We start from the raw sequence: 21,171 nt of genomic DNA, 5'->3' as shown, positions 1-21,171 counted from the left end.
CCACTGGATCTAAAGACCAGCAGGGCTCCCCTTGCCTTCATGCCTACTCTTCTATAGTAAATTCTCAAAGACCCAAGTAAAAGATGGAAGACGTAATGGGGAAACTGAGGGCCTTGGAAGAGCTGTTTCTAAGCTGGGACTCTAAGAGCTTTAGCTTCCTGGGCTGGGGAGGTCAGGATGAGAGGGACTTACCCACTCTCAACTTTTGCACCATTTTCTGCTTTTTTTCCAAAGCACCTTCCCATCTAGGTCTCTTCAACACCCTGCCTCTGTCATTCACAGCTAGTGGGCACCAAGGCCCTGAGTTCTCCACCTCTTCCCAGACACCTCTCCAAAAGGACCCTCACCTCAAGCCTTCCTCATCTAGCACTATGACCCTCCCTGCAATTCCCTTCCCCCTGCCACCCAACGTGTCAGCATGACGCCCTGGTTAGTAATTTTAGGTCAAATGAATGATCTCTTTCTGCTTCTCCTTACCCAGTCCCGCTAGTTAGCAAGAAGCTCCTGAAACCCAACCCTCCACCTGTGTCCTCCGCTCAAACCAGTTCTACACATCCCCTGCCCTCTGTCCTCCGTGTCCAAATCCTGCCCTGCCAAGTCTCACGCAGCCAAAAAACCCAGGCACTGCTCTTGGGTCTTAACACATATTAACTAATTTCATGTTCACATCGTTAAATAGACACTACTGGTATCCTCCTTTTACAGATGAAGAACTAAGACACAAAGAAGTCAAAGAGCTCATATGGTACACAGCGCAGATACGGAGCCAGCCAGTCTGCCAGCCCCCCCACTCTTTAACCATGGGGCCCAGTGCCCTTTCCCACCCTCCAGCACTTAAACCCTCCCTCCCCAGAAGGCCACTTATTTAGTGTAACAAGGAAGTTTTATTCCACATCTGATATGGAGTCAAGTAACAATGCAGAAGTTGGTGTATGCAAACCCATGGGTGGTGGACAGGGTCCGAGAGCCATAACCAAATAGTCTCTTGCTCCTTTTCCCATCACAGACCAGCACAGGCATCTGATCCCTCCCGGGGCTCTCTCCACTCCACCGCACTGGACAGAGGTGGCTGAGGCCCTGGCCGGGCCAGTGGCTGGAGAGGAGTAAGGAGGTGCGGCAGATCCCTCCAGGCAGTCCCAGGAGGCGATCGCCGCCGTATTGCGCGCTCCGGTCCGCAGTCCGCAGATCCCGGGTGCTTGCTGCTCTCTGGCGGCCGGAGCCGGGAGCCCGGGAGCCCGGGAGCCCGGGAACCCCGGGACCCGGGAATCGCGCCGTCTCCGCTCCGCGCGCCCAAGGGCATCAACGAGTGACCGAGAGGCTGGGGGAAAAGGCGTGAGGAAGGGGGACGCGGCGGAGGGGGAAAGGGAAATCGGCCCGGGAGCGGCGCGGGAAGGGGCGAAGAGCTGACGGCGAGAAGAGAGGACGGTCGTGCGCACCCGCGGCGAGGCAGGGGTGGCTTGCCGCGGGGTCGGAGCTGGCGCAAGCGCCGAGACCCCTCCGGACCCCGGAATTGCCGCTCTCCGGGCTCCCGCTGCCCCTTCTCCCAGCACGCGGGGCGCCCCCTCCCTCGGCGCCGGCCGCCCCCTCCTCCTTCCCGGCGCTGCCCCTCCTCCGTCCCGCCCCCCGCGCCCGGTCGAGAGCGCCGCAGTGGCTTTGCCTGCACTGCCCGGCCCCTCAGCCGCCGCTCTGCCCGCTCGCCTGGGCACGCTCAGAGAGCGGCGCGCGTCGCCAGCCCCGGCTCTCCGGCCCGACTCCGCCGCCAGCCTCGGCAGCCCCGGCCGCCGCCCCGCCGGCCCAGCTCCGCTGACTGCCGCGCTCCGCGCTACGGGAACTCGGGCAGGACCCCGACGGGACCCGCGCGCCAGGCTGCAGCCGGAGCCCCGCGGCTATGCCCGGGGCCCCTCTCCTGGCCAGTCGCTCGTCCTGCGCCCGGGCCCGGCCCCCGACGGCCGCGCGTTGAGATGACTTTCCGCGACCTCCTGAGCGTCAGTTTCGAGGGACCGCGCCCTGACAGCAGCGCGGGGGGCTCTAGCGCGGGCGGCGGCGGGGGCGGCGCGGGCGGCGCGGCCGCCTCGGAGGGCCCGGCAGTGGGCGGCGTGCCGGGAGCCGCGGGCGGCGGCGGCGGCGTGGTGGGCGCGGGCAGCGGCGAGGACAACCGGAGCTCCGCCGGGGAGCCGGGGGGCGCGGGCACCGGCGGCGAGGTGAACGGCACGGCGGCCGTCGGGGGGCTGGTGGTGAGCGCGCAGGGCGTGGGCGTGGGCGTCTTCCTGGCCGCCTTCATTCTCACCGCTGTGGCGGGCAACCTGCTGGTCATCCTCTCGGTGGCCTGCAACCGCCACTTGCAGACGGTCACCAACTATTTTATCGTCAACCTGGCCGTGGCCGACCTGCTGCTGAGCGCCACAGTGCTGCCCTTTTCGGCCACCATGGAGGTTCTGGGTTTCTGGGCCTTCGGCCGGGCCTTCTGCGACGTGTGGGCCGCTGTGGACGTGCTGTGCTGCACGGCCTCCATCCTCAGCCTCTGCACGATCTCCGTGGACCGGTACGTGGGCGTGCGCCACTCGCTCAAATACCCCGCGATCATGACCGAGCGCAAGGCGGCCGCCATCCTGGCCCTGCTCTGGGCCGTAGCGCTGGTGGTGTCCGTGGGGCCGCTGCTGGGCTGGAAGGAGCCCGTGCCCCCTGACGAGCGCTTCTGCGGCATCACGGAGGAGGCAGGCTACGCCGTCTTCTCCTCGGTGTGCTCCTTCTACCTGCCCATGGCCGTCATCGTGGTCATGTACTGTCGCGTGTACGTGGTAGCGCGGAGCACCACGCGCAGCCTCGAGGCGGGCGTCAAGCGAGAGCGCGGCAAGGCCTCCGAGGTGGTGCTGCGCATCCACTGCCGCGGAGCCAGCGCGGGCGCCGCCGACGGGGCGCACGGGCTGCGCAGCGCCAAGGGCCACACCTTCCGCAGCTCGCTGTCCGTGCGCCTGCTCAAGTTCTCCCGCGAGAAGAAGGCGGCCAAGACGCTGGCCATCGTCGTGGGCGTCTTCGTGCTCTGCTGGTTCCCCTTCTTCTTCGTGCTGCCGCTTGGTGAGTGACCAGTCTCCCACCAGCCCCTTCCTTGCCCCCTGGAGCCCGTGGCTGTGCCTTCCCGGCACCCAGACTTGGATGGCCTTCCCAGGCCAGAGGAGGCTCTCCCCCTATGCCGAGAAGGTTCCCTGGTCTCAGGCAGGTGCACTTTGTGGTCGACATGGGAGAGGCTCCTCGTGCTTGCAGGATTCATTTTGCAGGCTTCTGACTTCTGTCCTACCCACCCCCCCCCCCATGGCCATGATAAGCCTGGGGCTTGTTTTATCACTCCCGAACCCCCTAAATATAAGAGGTCTGTGGCATCTGTGTGGGCGTCTGCCCCATAGTATGTGGTCAGCACTGTACGTGTTCCTCTAAATACCCCACCCCAACACACACACACACAGATACAAATGCCAGTTCCCAGACGTGGGTGCACAATGGGTGAGCCTCCAGTCACGCAGGTGCAGCAAGCACGTACATCAGCAGGGTCGAGAAGCCACCTGCTTTCACAAGGAACTCACTCAGTTTCAGACGACTAGGAGACCCTCCCCACCTGGTATCTTCTGAAATCTCCTCTTGGAGGTGAGGGGAGGAGGGCTGTGTGGGATGAGAAGGAAGGGGATAGGGACAGATGATCAAAGGTTCAGTTGATATCGTTCGTCATTGTTTCTGACATTTACGGAGTCCTTTAGCTCTTTTGAGAACTTTCCTGTTTGTTTCAGCAGCCTCCCTGCCGTCCTGGGAGGTGGGCGGCTGTTCTCAGGGGCTTAGTCCCACCCCCCGAAGGCCCCTCCTGGAAGCCTTGGGGCCAGGGCAGCATAGGGAGCAGAAGGGGAGCATCATCTCTGGGGACGCATTTGCCCTGAGTCATTTTGCCCATGGCTGCAACCTCAGCCAGCCCAAGCCGGGCCTCCCCCTGCCTTTCCCAGGCCTCGCTCCTTCCGCACTCTGCGGCGGAGTCAGGAAGGGGACGACTGGCTTCCCTCCTGCTGCCCTGCAGGCCCTCTCCACACAGCGGCCACAGTGAACTTTATATATTATAAATGAGAGTGTCAGTCTCCGTTAAAACCCCTCCGTGCTTTCCAACTGCCCTGGGAACAAGATCCAGACTCTCCACCATGGCCTGTGAGAGGGTGACCTTCAAATTTATTATTGTCCAAACCAAAATGAGACGTCATGAATATTTATGCTGGGATCACAGGCACAACCCGGGACAGTGGGGGGCAGTGAGGGCAAACCCGGACATGTGGTCCCCCTCCTGGAAGGAGGACCCTGAGTGATGGCCTCATGGCTTTGCTGCCCTGGCCCTTGCTCACTGCAAGCTTTGGCTCCTCTGACCCTCTTCCAGGTCCTTGCCCACGCAGAGCTCCTGCCCTTGCACTCGCTCTTCCTGCAGTCTTGCCCTCCCCACCCCCTCCTGGTTAACTTTAGGTCTCCCTGTAAATGTCCCCTCTTCAGAGAGGTCTTCTCAGATGCCTCAACCTCGGTGTGTCCTTCTCTGTACTCCCTCCCTTGGGGCACAAGTTTCTCCTCCTTTACTGGCCCCTTTACTGACATCTGCGTGCCGCTTGGTTGGTGTCTGACTTCCCCGCACCAGCCCCGAACCTCTTCAAGGGCAGGGCCAGGTCCTTACCAAATCCACAGCGCCCAGCACAGTGCCCGGCGTGAAAGGAACAAGAGAGCACAGCAACAAGGACCACAGGCTCTGCCACCAGACGCCCTGGGTTCAAATCCCAGCTGCGCCCCCGACTGGCTCCGTAACCTCGGGCAAGTCCCTGAGCGTCTCTCTGCCTCTGTGTCCTCATCCAGAAAACCGGGCTGGTGGTGATGGTAACAGTGCCCACCTGCGGGGCCGTCTCGAGAGTTCAGTGAGCTGTTACGTGTAAATCTAACCATTGCTTGTCGTGAGCGCCCCGTGAGCTCTTGCTTTTGTAGTAGCTTCTGAGTAAATCACTGACTTGAAAGTCAGCCAGGCAGAGGCTGCTCTGGGGGTACAGAGGCACGAACACCAGGCAACATACTTGGGGGGGGCGACTAGGCAGGCAGGAGAAGGTCAGCGTGCGCCCCCTTTAGAAGCCTGCCCCAGATTTAGTACCCTCCCCACCAAGCTCCCCACCCAGCCTCCTTCTCCCACCGACCAACCCCTGCCCTGTCCCTGCCCAGCCGTACCCCACCCCAGGGGCCCTCATTCCCCCCCTCGCTTCACCCTGCCCCCCCCCACCGTAGGGAATGAGCAAGCTGTGTACAGAGCGCCACGTCCCATTATGCTCTTTTAACTTTTTTTAAAAATTCCAAGTTACAGAATGATGCACAGATAAGGAGAAAATGACATAGCAAGTGTCCCTGTACCCATCATCACCCATACTGAACAGATGTCAACATTTTGCCGTATTCGCCTCAAATCCCTCTCTCTGTTTCTCTTGTCAAAGAAATAGAACACAGCCCAAAGTCAGTTCCCTCCTGCTGTCCCTTCCTCCTTTTCTCCCTGCCCCCCTCCAGAGGTAAATCTGTCTGTCACCCCATTCTTCTGTTTGTACTCTTACTGCAGACACCTGTATCCATAGTAATACATAGTATTGTCTCGTGCGCCTTCAGCATTTATGTAAATGGCATTATGCCATGCACGTCATTCTTCAGTTTGCCTTTTTCCTGCAACGTTACGTCGCTGAGTTTTACCCGTGCTGGTTCATTGTAGTAGCAGTGTGGTATTCCGTTCGAGACTATTCCATGGTGTGCCGATGCAGTCTCGTGCTGAGCATTTGATTTCTCGTATTTTTCACTGTCACAGTCAACACTGCAAAGGGCTACTGTTTTGTGTTTTGTTTTGATTTGTTTGGTTTTGTTTTTTTGAGGTTTAGAGCATGTGCTCCTCTTCCAGGAAGTCATCTCTAAATTTCCATGGCCTTTGGCCCTTTTTCAATCCCTCCATCTCTGCCGCTCCTCACGCTTGGCGTGGGGCCCCCAGCGTGTCCTTGTCTCCCTCTTCCTACCAGTCTGTGCTGTGCCCAGCCTCCTGAGCCCCAGAGCAGAGCCCAGGGCCGCTGGTGGAGCCGAATTGAGTGGAATCTGGCAATAGTGAGCAAGCAGGACAGAGGCCAAGCAGGGAAACAGAATATTCCGATCTGCCTCTGCCCTGGTGTGGCTTGGAGGGCGGGGCCTTCAGTGGGGGCAGGAGTGGCTTGAGAGCTGTGCAAAAGGGAGAAGGAGCCAGGAGGTCCTGACACCCCCTAGCCCTGGGCCCAGGCCTGGGAGAAGGGAGGTTCCTTTGAAGGAACGGGGACAATTTCTGAGCAGCAACTTTGGGGAGGAATGTGGAATCCAAGGGCCTGGCATATCTTGGTATGGAAATGCCAATATACAGTTGGGATGGAGGATGTTGGGAACTTAGATAAAGGGGACCAAGAAGGGGGTGGTTGCTAAAGCAGGAACATGGGGTACCGTCTCCCAGAAAGAGGATGGAGGGACAAAGAGAAGAGCAGGGCTGGGGATAGAGCTTCAGGGAGCACCCACTCTGAAGGAACCAGAAGGAGGCAGAGAAGTGGGCTACCAGATACCAGTGGCATCTCCCTCCTCCCGGGCCCTCGTCCCCAGGCCAGGTGTGATGAGCACCAGAGGTGGGGGGATTGAGAAAGCACAAGCAGTGTGTGCCAGCCAGGGCTACAGCCTGTGGAAATGAAGGCACCCAGTAGGGCCACAACCCAGGGGTTGTCCAACAGACCCAGGGTGCCCCTCACCCACTCGTACACACTCAAAACTCAGTAGAGGCACGAGCCGAAGCCAGTCAGCAACCTGTCTGACCCCAAGATGCCAGTCAGCAAGGCCAGGAAGGGTGGCATTGGGTCCTTCCAGGGCACCCAGGGAGCTGTGTATGGACACAGGAAGCGTCACTCGCCCTCATAAGAGGGTCCCCACCTGCCTGGGCCTTCCCTGCTGATGCTGCCCCGGGCCGGCCACTCCACCAGAGTGCCCACGCACCCTGGTGTGCCCAGGACAGCCCCAGCGATGCCCGCTGACTGGCGCGATTACTAGTAATGCCCCCCTTTCACTCTCAAAGGTCCTCCAGGCTGAATGACAGAATATCGGGTCACCAATGCTTGGGGCCTTTGGAGGAGGGGCTCTTGGCAGCCCTGCCCACTACAGATAGGCACCCCCTGCTCTCGCCTCAGCAAGCTCACGTGGAACTGGGTGCCTTAGAAAAATCACGGGACATTGTGTAAAGGTCCCTTCTGATGTCTAGAGGAACCCAAACTTACGGAATGCGTGTGGAGAGGGGCAGCAGGTCAGGCTGCCGGCAGACTTCCGTGCGGAAAGGGGGTGTGGTAGGGGCACGGCAGGCAGGAAGAGCCCCTGATGAAAGACCCTGCCCCAGGGAACTGAGTGCAAGAGGCCTCTCACCCCCAGAGGTCTGAGCCAGCCTTTGGGGGTAGAACAGAGGAACTGGGGAAACCTTGCCCCCACAAGCACCCATCTGCACAAGAGCTCCCTTCCTTTCCCAGGCACCTCCAGACGCCACGTCTTCCCTTGCATTGCTCGTGACAGCGGGGCTTCACTGCATCTGGCTTTGACCTGCCTGGCAGGTGCCCCCTTAGCTATCCCAAGAGGTGGACCTATCCCGTGGGACACACACACACACACACACACACACACACACACACATCAGCCCCACCCCCTGTTATTCCTAGCGGCCACAGACAGACCCCTGTGCTGCACTCCCAGCTCCCTTCTGTTGGGCAGGTCACTGAGCCTCACTGGCCTCTGAGTGGGCCTCCGAATGTGCCCGGTCATGCACAGCAGCCTCAGAGGCTCAGAGCCCACGGTGCCCTCCCAAATGCATGTCAAGGTGTACAAGCTGTCTGGAGGCTCAGATACAGTCCAGACCCTGTGCCAGAGCCCTCCCCCGCCCCAGCCATCTGGGAGCCATACCTGGGCCTCCTTCCCAGACTGTCAGGCTCGGCCCTGTGATATCGCTGCCCCGCCTGACCACCCCTGGATTTAGTTAGGTACTCCTTCCTGCTCCCCGAACACTCTGCACGTGCTTTGATCACTGTGCACTGTAATCGTTAATATTCTTACACGTATCACAAAGCGTGAGGACGGAGGAAACTACACATATGCAGACACAGAAGGGTGGAGGTATTTGTGGGGAGCCCTGTGGCTTGGGAGATGTGGAATGGGGAGTCCATGAGGCGTCACGAGTTGAGACAGGATGCCGTCAACAGGAGAAGGGGTAAATAATTCATTGGCTGAACCTACTGTACGGCTAGGAAAAATAACCACCGTGCTGCCCGCAGCAACGTGCATGAATGTCACAGACACGACGCTGGGCAGAGTAAGCCGGATCTGAAATTAAAAGCACACGTACTACACGCTTCTGTGTGTGCAAAGTTCAAAAACAGGCAAAACTAGTTGATGATCAAAGTCAGGATAGTGGGTATGCGTATTGATTGGAAGAGAGAGCAAAGAAACCTTCTGGAAGGGCTGAGAACATTCTAGATCTTGGTCTAGGCAGTGACTACATTGGCGTGTGCATATGTAAAGTCATCAAGCTATACTCTTAAAATGCATGGGCTTCATAACTTGACTGTCATTATCTGCTGCCTTAATTAGAAAGAGAGAAGGCGGGAGGAGGCAGAAGAGAAGCTTGAGCCCTGCCGAGGAATCGGTGTCCAGCCCGGAAAGCACCCGGGGGCAGCCAGCTATAGGGGATAGATCCCCCACGTGCCTCTGAGAGTGTTGGCCAAAGGCCGAAGGACTCCTCTGCACAGGTTCCCTGAGGTCACGCAGGGGCCTACGGTCGCAGGGGGAGTGGTAGGGGTGCTTGGTGACAGGTCCCCAGCAGTGGCATCGCTCTCCCCTGGCCCGAAAGCCTGAAGAAAGGGCTGGCATGACATCCCCTAACTGCACCTTTGCGGCACCTGGCACATAGTAGGTTCTCAGTAAATGCGTGCAGAGAGAGAGAGGAAGTGGTGGATCCCATGGCCTCTTCACACCCCCCATGCCCAGGGTCTGAGTGGAAAACACAGCACCCCCTTTTTATTGGTTTTTTTTTTATTAGGGGACGGACACTGAACATGTGCTCTACCCTCTTAACAAGTTTTGAAGTGCACAACACGCTGTCGTTAGCTGTAAGTACAGCATTGCACAGATTTCTAGAATTCTTCACCTTGAGTGACACTTTATGCCTATTGATTAGTGGCTCCCTACCCCCCCACCCCCCAGCCCCCACCACGGCACTCTGATTCCCGTGACCCAGCTTCCACAATGTCAACCCAAGGCCAGCCTCGGTGCGTCCCAACCCCCACCCGCTGTCCCAGCACTGAGGATTATTTTGAAGACCATCCAGACGCCATATCAGTTCATCTGTAAATTGTTCGATATACATACATTTCTAGAACACAAGAACTTTTTTTGAAAGATAGCCACAATCCATTATAACCCATAAAAATAACGGTTTCGTGTCGCATACGGTCTACTTAGTGTTCAGATGTTGCCAGTTGCCTCGTAAGTTTGTTCGTATGAATCAGGATCCGAGAAAGGTGCGTATGTTGCGTGGGCTTGATTTTGCCTGCGAGGTCTCTTTAATTGGTAAGATCCCTCCTCCCACCTTTTCCTGCAATTTCTTTGGTGAAGAAACCAGATAATTTGTCCTGAAGCGTTGCCCACAGTCTGGGTCTGCGTCCCCGCAGGGCCATTCAGTGCGTCCTCTGTTCCCTGTACTTCCTGTCAACTGGCTTGATGAGACTCCGGTTCGGTGTTTGGGCCAAGAATTCTTCTCCCTTGTGCTGCTACGATTGGTGAGCGGCTCAGGTGCCTCATAAGGTGTCTCAGGCTCGGCTCGTACTTTTCTTCCCCCAGAACCTGGAAGCAGCCATTTCTCTAAAGAGCCTTGGTCTCTTTTAGTGGCAGATGATCATTTCAAGCTCACAGTCTGAGCTCTCAGATGTTCAGGGACACCGAGTTGGCCCCTGATTCAGCAGACAGAGCTTTTTTGTAAAAGAAAAACACACCACTGACGGGATGCACCTAGGAGCCGCCCCTCCGCCGACATCCCCACAGCTATAGAATGGCGTCCAGGGCCAGACAGATAGTTCTCTGCCAGCCCCACGGAGTTCGTGGGTCCTGAGGCAAACATGGGGGCACAGGACTTCTGATCTATTCCTGGTCCATCTCGAGCCAAAGGACCCGCCAGTTACCTCTCACCATGGAAAACTGGCAGTGCAAGGAATTCAAGAGAATTGGTTTGGCACAGCTGACCCCACAGTGCCCTCAAATCACCCCTTGGTGTTCTCACAATCCATCTGAGACTGGGCCCCCATCCAGGTCACCTCTTCCTGACAGCCTTCCATGATTGTGCCCACTTCAAAACGGCCTTATCTCCTACCACTCTCCCCTTCCCCTTCTCTGTGCTAGTGATCCCAACTTCTTGATTGTCCTCCAACTTCTCAGGTGCCCTATTGCCTCAGGGCCTTTGCACATGCCCTTTCCACTGTCTGGCATTCTCTTTCCTCAGATAGATGCATGGCTCAGTCCCCCCTCGGGTCTTGAGGTCTCAGCTCAAGTGTGCTTTACTCGAGAGGTTTATTTGACCCTTTACAGTATAGCAAAGAGGTCTACCGGCTGCAGAGGTCCCAGGCTCTGTTGACCGAGGAGCTGTTGGATTCCAGGGTCAGAGCCACTGAGCGAGCAGTTGAGAGAAGGGGGAGAGAGAAAGGGAGCATAGGGTGGGGAGTTCCTTCTCTCCTAGCCCTACTGGCGAAAAGACACCTGACTATCTAGAAGAATGTGGTATTTTTAACCCCACTCTATCTCTCTAACCAGAGAGAATGGCTGCCTGTGGATAGAAAAGTCCCTAGTGATAGAGGGGGTGGGAAAGGGGGCAAGCTGGGGTGCAGCCTGATATTTCATGGTTGGCTGCAAGTTATGAGCAAGCCTGGCTGTGAATTCTGACATTCTGCCAAGAACAAGTTCCCTTCTGGTGATGCCAGAAGAGAGCTGTTAATCACAGTCTGCCCCGTGGCTTCAGAGCTGTCACCCCTCAGCGAGGTTGGCCAGACTGGTCAGCTCCGGCCTAACCAGCATCTCAGTGGAAACTCCTAGCCCTGGACATCTCTGGTTCTTAGGTGTGGGGACTGGCTTGTGATCGTCAAGCCTGCAAACACAAACCTCACAGGCTGCCTCAGTTTCCCCAACAATGTGTGGGCCACGCTGGCCCAGCCAACATGCCATAGGATGAGCCTACCTCCTGACATAGGAGAGGCCCTGCTTTTTATGACTCGTGGATGTCCAGCCCCTCTTGACATTAGTTAGACTCCTGACAGAGGCACCCCAATATAGAGAATGCGGGAACGCAGGTGGGAGCAAGCCTGATGGGAGACTCACATGAGAGCAAGGCAAAGGAGAAGAGAGAAGCAGCAGGAGTCGGGTCTGTGCTCATCTCCCACCTGCGTTCTTACGAGCTCTCCTCACAGGTGCACAGACGCGACCCCTCAGCCCCTGCTCTGGACCAGGCACTTGTGTTAGAGGCTGCAGTGAAAACAAGCATTAAACTCATCGTTGCCTTCAAGAAACCTGTAGTCTAGGAGGGTAGATAGAGCAGTGACACATTTTGTTAAAATGCAGGCTTGCATAAAAGGGCCCATAGCCCAGGCTTGGTGGGGAGGATGCCTGCCCCAAGGCTCGAGGGCGGGGAGGGAAGAAACAGATGGGGCCAGGCAGAAAGGCAGAAGGAGCCCAGCCCCCACGAGAAGACCTCCTCGCAGCTTCATCCTTCGGCTTGTGGCCAAATTTGGAGGAAAGCAAGCTGCAGGCAGCACTGGGTCCTAAGAAGCCTTGAATGCAACACAAGAAAGCTTGGGCTTAGTCCTCCGAGCTGCTGGAAGCCACTTGCGGTTTTCAGAGGTTTAAGGAGAGAAACCAATTTTAGAAAAGCCTCCAGCAGCTGTGTGCAGAGTGAGGAGGCCAGAGGACCCTTGGGGGCTGTCACAGCCATGCAAACAAAATGAGATGCCAGACCAAGCAAAGGCTTCAGGAACGAGGTGAAGGGAGGGACCCCGCTAGAGAGAAAATCGAAGGCACCGGGCATGATGCCCAGGTGGACACAGAGGGTAGAGAAGAGGGGCTCGCTGAGCAAACTCGGCAAGTGTTCTGCACCTACTGTGTGTTCAGTGTGCTCGGGAGGGCTTCGGGGCCACGGGAGTGGAGTGCCAAGCAAAACAGGCACGAGTCCTGCCCTGGGGACTTGGCTGCAGACAGCGATGCTGGACAAAATGAAAACTAACTCAAATAGTACGGGAGGAGGCGGTAAGTGCCACGGAGAGCAATAGCCCCAGTTGAGGGGGATGGGGAGCGTGGGGAGGGGGGAGGGCAATGCGATTTTAGGTGGGAAATCAGGGAGACCTCACTGCAAAGGTCAGGGCACGAGCCATGTGGATATTTGGGGAGAAGGTGATGAGGAAAAGCAAGTGCAAAGGCCCTGCGGTGGGAGTGTGTCTGCCATATCCAAGAAGCAACATGGAGGGCAGTGTGGCTGAATGGAGTAGAGGGGGTAGGAAGAGGGGATGGTAGAGGGGTGGGGGAGGCACATATCAAGCTGTGTGGGTCATAGGCTCTTACTGTGAGGGGGAAGAGGAGCTGTTAGAGGGTTTGGAACCTAAGGAGTGACTTGATACATTTATATTTTTAAAGAATCACTTTAGCTGCTGGGTTGAGGATAGAAAGCAGGGTATAAGCACAGGGAGGAGGATAGTTGTTGAGTTCTGACCTCGTGTCCTTTGTGCCCCCAGTCACTCCATTATGTAACCACTAGCCTCATCGTTCTGCAAACATACCAGGGGCACCTCAGGTCCTTTGCACCTGCTGTTCCCTCTACCTGAAATGCTTTCCCCCCAGATGTCCACATGCCTCTATTCAGCCCTTTACTCAAATGTCACATTCTCAGCAGACCTCTCCTGGCCACCTTGTCCAAAATCTATACCACCACTCCCAGCCACACAGATACGCGAACACACACCTCCTATCTTCCTTCTCTGCTTTACTTCTCCTTAGCGTATTACCTGATACATTCGCATTTTCCTTGTTTATCTTATGTCTTGCCAGCCTTGCCCAATGAAAGGTAAGCTTCATGAGGTCGGGATAAGTGTGAAATGCCAGTAGACACCCAAGTGGAGAGGTCTGGGAGGCCGCTGGATCTGAGTCTGGAATTTGGGAGAACTGTCTGAGCTGGAGATAGAACTTATGGGCACTGTCAGTCTGAAGTCAGTATTTAAACCCATGAGCTGGGATGAAATTGCCAGGAGAATACAAAGGGAAGAGATTCCAGACTCTTCTGAGAAGGGCACTCCTACATTTAGCAGTGAGGACGTGCTGAAGAAGTAGCAGAGGGAATTGATACAGAGTAGAAAATCCAAGAGTGAGGTGCCCTGGGAGCCACGGGTGAGATGAGAGGAGTCCGGGGTGGATGAGAGCCGTGTCCACGGGTCGGGGGCCTGGGAGGAGCGGGGCTGTAGGGCAAAGCAGCGAAAAGCAGGTGCGGAAGGGAAGTAGGCAGGCGTGGACAGAAAGGCTCGAGAGAACGAGGTTGTAGCCCGACAACCAGCCGAGGTTGCAGCTGGGACGGGCACGCTGGAAGGGGACGGACGGATGGAGCGCACGACCACATAAGCAGGCATGTGACTTTGGGCAGGAGGAGAGACCTCCCTCTTAGCAAGGAGGAGAGGAAGGCTTGAGCCAGTGCGCAACTTTCTTGGCTTCTGTTTTCTCTGTGAAACAGGAAGTGAGATCAGCTGCTCCGGAGGAGGCAAGGGGCGGAGTAAAGGCTCAAGGAGCTGGTGCGGGACTTGGGGGAACAGGCTGGGGGAGAACAGGCTGAGGGTGAACAGCAAGGGCCCTGGAAGCCCCAGACGGAGCTGAGGTCGGGGACCCTAACGTATTCAGGGAGTGGGGGAATCACGCCCGAGCTCGAGTCCAAATCCAGAAGTATGTGGACATGGGAGGATTGAGAGACTAGGAGTCACGGCTAAGCAGGGGTGATGGGGGACATCCAGGGGCTGGCAGAGGGTCCAAGAACAGATAAGAGAGAACAGCAAGTGGTAGTCAGCAGTGGCAAACGGGTTTTAAGTGAAGAAATGAAATGCTCAGGTTTATTTTTTAAAAGGATCCCCCCAGGGGCTCCTCGGTGGCTCAGTCGGTTGGGCTCTGACTCTTGGTTTCGGCTTGGTGGCCTCCTGGGAGGTGCGATCACCCCACGTTGGCTCCAAGGTCAGCAGGAAGTCGGCTTGGAAAGTCTCTCCCTCTGCCCCTCCCTCCACTTGCTCATGCTCTCTCTTTCTATCTCTGAGATAAATGAGTAAATCTTTAAAACAAATAAATAAATAGAAGGACCTCCCCAGCTGCCGTGTGGAGAACAAGATCCAGGGACACAGAGACAGGCACAAGGGGCCCACTTAGAAGGGCACTCTGGGTAGATGGTGATAGTGGCTGGGACCAGAGGATGGCACAAAGCTGGGGGGGGGGGGGGATTCCAGGACCAGTAGGAGCTGGTGATGGATGGGATGCAGGGTGTGACAGAGAGGGGTTGGGATGTACGGAGCACCTATGATGCACCGAGTACGTGTGGAGAGCTTACCATTTAAAGATAAGATAGACATGGGGTGCCTGGCTGGCTCAGCTGGGAGGAGCCTTCGACTCTTGATCTCAGGGTCATGAGTTCAAGCCCCACGTTGGGTATACAGATTACTTAAATAAATAGATATTTAAAAAAAAAAGATAAGATAGGCAACTGATAGTCGCCCGTCCTGAAAATGTACTATAGGGAAAGTACCCTTAACTGCTGGGTTGGGTGGGGTGGTATGAGGAGGGCTTCCAGGTGGAGGTGTCGCTAGAGCTGGCACTAACAAGTGGAAGAAAGAGGAAGGGCAATCGAGGATGAGCAGGAGCAAAAGCCCCCAGGCACGCCCGGGGAGCCCGCTGTGGCCAGAGGGCAAGACTGAGGAGCCTGCTGTGGCCAGAGGGCAGCAAGAAGTCAGCGTGGCCATTTAGCTGATGCACAGGAAGACAGAAGTAAGACTGCTGAGGGAAGTGGGAGCCGTAAGAGAAAGGAGAGCGAGGGTGTGATGCGGGGCGCCAGTACAGAGCGGTGGGAGGCTGAAGAAGGGTGTCCCACACAGGCCTCTGTTTCCAGTGGCACTTGCCAAGTTGAGTTAGCCCAGGTGGGCTTTCCGCCTACAAGGAAGGCTGCAGGAGAGGGAGCCAGGTCGGCAGGAAAGGGGGCTGCCAGGCACTGAGAGACCGTGGTCTTATCTCAGAGCCCTGCCCCCCCACCCCCGCTCATTGAGGCTTTCCTGTAGCCAGGCTCAGGGGCTGGCACAGGTGTGTGCTGGGCCGCTGGAGAGGGATGAGAAGGCATACAGGCGAGGTTGGCCTGAGTAGCCCCAAGTCAGAGTGGCTGGGGGAGCAGAAAGCTGGGGGTGGCTGAAAAGAGGCTTGTCCACTGATGCCCCCCCAGCCGGGCGGCATTGCAGGGACAATGCCCATGAGCCAAGTGCCCATCCTCAGGGGTCTCGGGGCAGCTCCCCATTTCATCGATGCATGCAAAGGGCAGGCACGTGCTCGCAGGCCCCTTGGACCCCAGAGATCTTGGCCAGAGGTTCGAGCTGATGAGAGAGTGTTGGGGGTGGGGCAGGACAGCAGGGAGAGTGAGACTGGGTGCGGGGACGCATGGGGGGCAGACTGCAGCCCACTGGGCGGAGGGGACTGTGAGGCTCTGAACTGCCACTTGTGAGGGGGACACAGGTGCTGTTGCTGTGAAAGCTGGAGCCCATGCACAGGCGTCTGTATTTTCTGAGCAAGATGTCCGCACAGTGGGCAGAGAGCACATGAAACAGTTGCACCAGATGCTGTCAGTGTCCCCCCCAGGCCACCCCCTGGACCTTCGGGGCCCATCAGCCAACTTCCGTCCCAACACCTGCCCGCATCTTTGCCCAGGGGCCTCTCTCCACCCAAACCCTCCTCATCCACCCCCCACAGCAGGCAGGAAGCGAGGGAAATTCACGCCCCTGGGCGTAGCCCATCCCGTGACTGATGGGAATGGGGGTAGAGATACCGCACCTCCCGCCCCCCACTGGTGGGACAGCTCTGAGGTTCTGAACTGCACGGCCTCCCAGCGGGATTGTGCCCCCCCAGCGGGATTGTGCCCCAGGTGCCCCCAGTGAGGAACTTGCACTTGAATCCTTGTCTCGGGGTCTGCTTCTGGGAGAGCCCGAAGGAAGACAAGAACCTCAGCAGGGCGCGGTAGGAAAATCTCAGGGCGGAAAGGCTGGGTATGGATCCCAGCTCTGTGTGTAAGGAATGAGCAGCCTGGGGCGGGCATCCGCGCTGGCTGCTTGACCGTGAACTACCACGGCCCAGGGCATGCTAATGATATACCGTGTCGCCCCCGAATCTGAGTAAAAACCACACTGATAACGATGCTGTTTGGCCAGCTTCAGGCGTGCGGCTGAAAGCATAGTCCACTGATTTGTCATCCTGGGCTAAATATAAAAGAACTGTGCCCTGAGTCAGAGTTATTTTCAGCACGGGGTCTTACTTTGCAGCCGTGGAGGGATGCTATTCAGAGGGCCACCTTCCTGGAGGCTGAAGTCAACCCTGGTGGTCCCCACATTCCAAGGACAACTGTCTAACTCCTCTCCCAGCGGAAGCTGCCTCCTTAGCACACGCTGACTGATGCCCCAGCCTCCCCCAAACCCACCAGGTCTGGGCTTCTGTTCCTGATGACTCCCCAGAGCTGGGAACTGGGTCTCTTCCCAGGGTGGAGTTGTCCTCTCTCAAAAGCCACCAAAGAGGGAGAGAGACACCAGTAGAGACACCAGTGTTTCTTAAGAGCCTGCGAAGTCCTGCACTCTGAAACGTATGAATCTGCACATCCCTTCCAGAGAACTCTTATTGGATTTCGCAGAAAGTGTGAGACTTGAATGGCTCCACAACTTGCTCAGGGCTACGTGACCACAGTTTCAAAGTCCTGTGCCTCATGACACTGGGCGACTTTCCTCTTCTGCCACTGCCACTGTGTGTCTTGGCACCGAGAATTCTCTGTATGGTGGGAGGTGGGTGATGGGAAAGTGCCCCCAGGTCAGAGAGGGGGCGTAGTGCCTCTGTCCCCTCAGTAGGGGACCCTGCTCTTTCTTTTGGGGCAAGGGGAGGAGAGAGCAGGTCCCATGATTTGGCAAGGACCCCTGCCCCTGGCCTGCTCAGTCTCACAGGCACCTGCAACTTTGGCCTGGGGTGGGATGCTCCTGCCACCTCCCCCCCTCCCCCCCGCTGCCGCTGAGGATGTGAGAACAAGAGTGGCTTTTGCTTTCTGGGTCATGCCCTTGCATTGTGTCAGGTGCCTTTTGAAGACATGACCCCTCAGGTCGGTGGTGGGGATGCCAGGGGAGAAGTGTGAGAAGCAGGGTCTTTCTGACACAGCTCAGGTCCCGGTGCACGCACCCCCTCCTGCCTGGCACTCTGCTCCCTCAAAGCCACCCCAGAAACCTTCGCTGACCACTTCCACTGGCACAGCCCCACTGAGCTTGATTCCAACAGCCATGGGCATTGTGTTTTCTGAGGCTTAATTCGAGGCTCCGTCTCTCGCCTGCTTGAAAATATCCGTGGCTCCCAAATACCCACAAATAAATGTGGAAATTCCCAGCATTTCGGGCCCTTCACCATCTGTCCCAAATGATGTTTTCTCGGCATATCCCACAGGACATTTCCAGGTCCCCAACTTGTACTTCTCTTGCCCACCTGTCCCCTCCATTCCTAACACTCTCTGTCCTCCTCATCCTGCCAGGCTCCTGTTTATCCTCTGAGAACCCTGGAAGCCCCCCACCCCACATGCTGAGCACTGCCATCACCCTGTCTTCACTCCCGTGATAGTTTATGCACATAGCTACTCAGGGAATGGGGCCATGTGTGATGTGAGCCCGGCACAGTGCCTGACATGGGGCCAGCCTTGGTCAACACTGAATTCGAAGATGCTTACCTTTTGTATGCTACAGACTTCCCTGGGCATCTGGCAAAGCTCGCGGAGCCCTTCTCGGAGTTACACTTTCAAATGCATAAACTAAAATACACGGATTGCAAATAAAACCGATTGCATTGAAAACACCCAACTATTTGTGAATGGAATCTGTGACTAGGTTAAGGCATTAAATAAGGATCTAGTGGTATGTTCTGATGCCTGTCACTTCCAAATACTGAGCGGCACAGACAGTATTCAAAGCATCTGCACCAACTGAACGTGACAGGAAAATATCTGGCAGGAACCGCTCCCATCAGGGCGGATCCTGGGGAACTGCCGGTCTTGCACCGGTTTTGAGCTACAAGAGCCGTGACTTCCTATGGCTTCCTCTCCTTATATTCGGGTTTGTTGCCTTCACTTGACTTGGGGGAAATGCACAAGATCAGGGAGATGTGAGTAAAATGGAAGATGATTTTTCCTCATCCAAGTTCATGGACCCCTCGGATTAGATCAGGGACCCCCTGGGGAGAGATCCCTTGAGAGCCCCAGTCCAGGACTCAGCTCCCCGTTGAGGTCTTTGCGCGCAGGGGCTGCCCGGGGCCTCCCTCGCCCCGAGCGTCCGTCTAACGGGCCTGGGTCTCTGCCTCCCCGCAGGCTCCCTGTTCCCGCAGCTGAAGCCCTCGGAGGGCGTCTTCAAGGTCATCTTCTGGCTCGGCTACTTCAACAGCTGCGTGAACCCGCTCATCTACCCTTGCTCCAGCCGCGAGTTCAAGCGCGCCTTCCTCCGCCTGCTGCGCTGCCAGTGCCGGCGTCGCCGGCGCCGCCGTCCCCTCTGGCGCGTCTACGGCCACCACTGGCGGGGCTCGACCGGCAGCCCGCGCCCCGACTTTGCTCCCGGCCGCGACGCCGCGCCTCCTGGGGCCCCGCTGGCCCTCACCGCGCCTTCGGCCCCCGGCTCCCCCAGCGCGCCCGAGGCGCAGGCGCCTGTCGCCGGTCGTCGGAAGCCGCCCTGCAACTTCCGCGAGTGGAGGCTGCTCGGGCCGTTGCGGAGACCCACCACCCAGCTGCGTGCCAAGGTCTCCAGCCTGTCGCACAAGATCCGCGCCGGGAGCGCGCAGCGCGCGGAGGCCGCCGGCACCCTGCGGGCAGAGGTGGAGGCGGTGTCCCTGGGAGTCCCCCAGGACGTGGCCGAGGGCGCCACCTGCCAGGCCTACGAATTGGCCGACTATGGCAACCTCCGGGAGACTGATATTTAAGGACCCGGAGCTAGGCCGGGGAGTGTGCCGGGGGGAGGAGGAAAGGGGCTGCGGGTGGGGGAAGGGGGGAGGAGGGCGGTGAGGGAGGCTGGCTTTGTTCAAGAGGCCGAGGCCGGTTCAGGGACCCAGACATTGATCAGGGTGGCTGCTCAGGGGCCTCCCTGAGGAACTGGGGCGGGGGTCGGGCCGCCTCCTGGACGCAGGTGCCTGGAGCTCTTCTTTTTGGAGGAAGGAGCTGCGGGTTCCAGGGGGTCTCTGTTTGAGAAACACTGCCCCATCCATGCCCTGAACCCTGGACAGACAGCCTCAAGTGTGGCGAGGCAGGCCCGCCCCTCCTCTTGGGGAGGAAAGGGCACAGAGGCCCTGCCTGGCTGTCCCCAATGCCCCCCCCCCCCCGAGGGAAAAAGTCAGTGGGACCAGGGCTTCTCCATGGACAAAATTTCTCCTTACTGCCGACTGGAGGAACCCCGTGGACCTGCCGCCACGACCACCAAGTTTTGGTGGCAGATTGGATGACCATCCTACAAGCCTGTCATATTTACCCATGGACCCACTCTCCCCTACAGTGGCTCCTCCATGCATACCCCATCACCTGGCCCTGCCCCTCATTACGTCCCAAGGGCCTTACTGTTTACACTCTGTACATAGTGCCTGTGCCCATCACTTCCTGCCGGGATCTGGAGCCATCAAAGGGGGAGAGCTTTATTTGTCATTTTGAGACATATTTATTGGTAAGAGTACTTCTATTTTGTCCAAACTGTGCAAACGGTCCCTCTTTAGCTTGTGACCCATAAAGAACTACTTTTTTTTTTCTAAACTCCTTCAAGGTCTAAAGCCCCACTAGAGGATAGACTGGGTCTGCATTCACTTTTCTAATTTCAACTTAACTATATCTTTAACTGATGGCTGCTATCCTCTAGGACTTTTCACATGACCAAAGGACTCAGGGGTTTTGTTGGCTTTTAAAATTCACATGATTAGTCTTGGGAACCAAACAGTAATTATAAGTAATTATAATTTCGCTTTGTCAGTCTCCCAGATGAAGCTGTGAGGCCCTGAGGGCCTCAGTGAGGAAGGTGGCCATCAGTTAAATGGGTGAAACATTACATGAAAAAAATATACAAGCCCAAGTAGACAAGTGTACATGGTGAGCGAAAGAAAACCTAACTAGGAACCATGCTTGTTAGCTTTGAGTGAAATGTCCAACACTTGTCCTATTCTCAAGAGATTGCAGGTAATTCAGGCTTCAGCTGGATAATATCAACCACATACATACAACCAGATTTGGGTGGTGACTGTGGTCCAGTGGAAAGCTGGCTGGGTGATACCCCAGGGTGTCTGGAGTGGGAATGTTCCAAAACTGGAAGAGCCAGTTGCTGGGACCAACACGGACCAGTAGTTTGAACCAGAGGTTTCCATCCTGTACTGAGGAAGTCATCCGTTTGAAAGGTCACCGCAATTTTAGACCTCTCACCCCAATTTTATAAGGTAAAAAGATAGCCAAGAGCAGACATTTCATACTGTGGGTCTATAGCACATTCTAGACTTTCAGGCCTGGCATCCCCCCATGGCACAGGAAGCTCGTTTAAGGTGGGTGCTGAGAACATGCTGCAGGCCCCAAAGAGGGCCCACGCTACAGCACGTTGGCCACCCTAAAGCTGGGGACACTGGGGACAGTCCTTGCTGTCTTCTCACAGAGGCGGGGCCATCCCTCAAATCTGGAGTCAGCGAAGGGCCTGACCCCCTCATCCGGGAATTGAACATCGGGCTCCTGGGCAGGGGTTCCAACAGCAGGGGAGGGTCTCTGAGCAGGCGAATGTGAGCTCCCACATGCCAGGGCAGTTGAGCCCGCAAGAGGTC

The 21,171-nt window shown here is 57.0% G+C and overlaps 1 protein-coding gene across 1 annotated transcript; it reads left to right on the top strand.

The window, feature by feature from the left end:
• Positions 1–1,740: 1,740 nt before the first annotated feature.
• Positions 1,741–19,333, top strand: ADRA1D (adrenoceptor alpha 1D). Its single transcript, XM_026503079.4, has 2 exons — positions 1,741–3,075; positions 18,710–19,333. Exons 1-2 carry the CDS (start codon positions 1,962–1,964, stop codon positions 19,309–19,311), a joined length of 1,716 nt encoding a protein of 571 aa, XP_026358864.1. The 5' UTR covers positions 1,741–1,961; the 3' UTR covers positions 19,312–19,333.
• The last annotated feature ends 1,838 nt before the right edge of the window (positions 19,334–21,171 follow it).

The sequence above is a fragment of the Ursus arctos genome, unplaced genomic scaffold (genome assembly GCF_023065955.2).
Source record: "Ursus arctos isolate Adak ecotype North America unplaced genomic scaffold, UrsArc2.0 scaffold_16, whole genome shotgun sequence".
Lineage (NCBI taxonomy): Eukaryota > Metazoa > Chordata > Mammalia > Carnivora > Ursidae > Ursus > Ursus arctos.
The sequence above is the reverse complement of the archived record's forward strand: the minus strand, read 5'-3'. Positions and strand labels throughout refer to the sequence as shown.

Coding starts and splice junctions, on each gene's coding strand:
- ADRA1D (XM_026503079.4), top strand. CDS start 1,962: ATGACTTTCCGCGACCTCCTGAGCGTCAGTTTCGAGGGACCGCGCCCT. Junction 3,076..18,709: donor CTTCTTCGTGCTGCCGCTTG/GTGAGTGACCAG, acceptor GCCTCCCCGCAG/GCTCCCTGTTCCCGCAGCTG.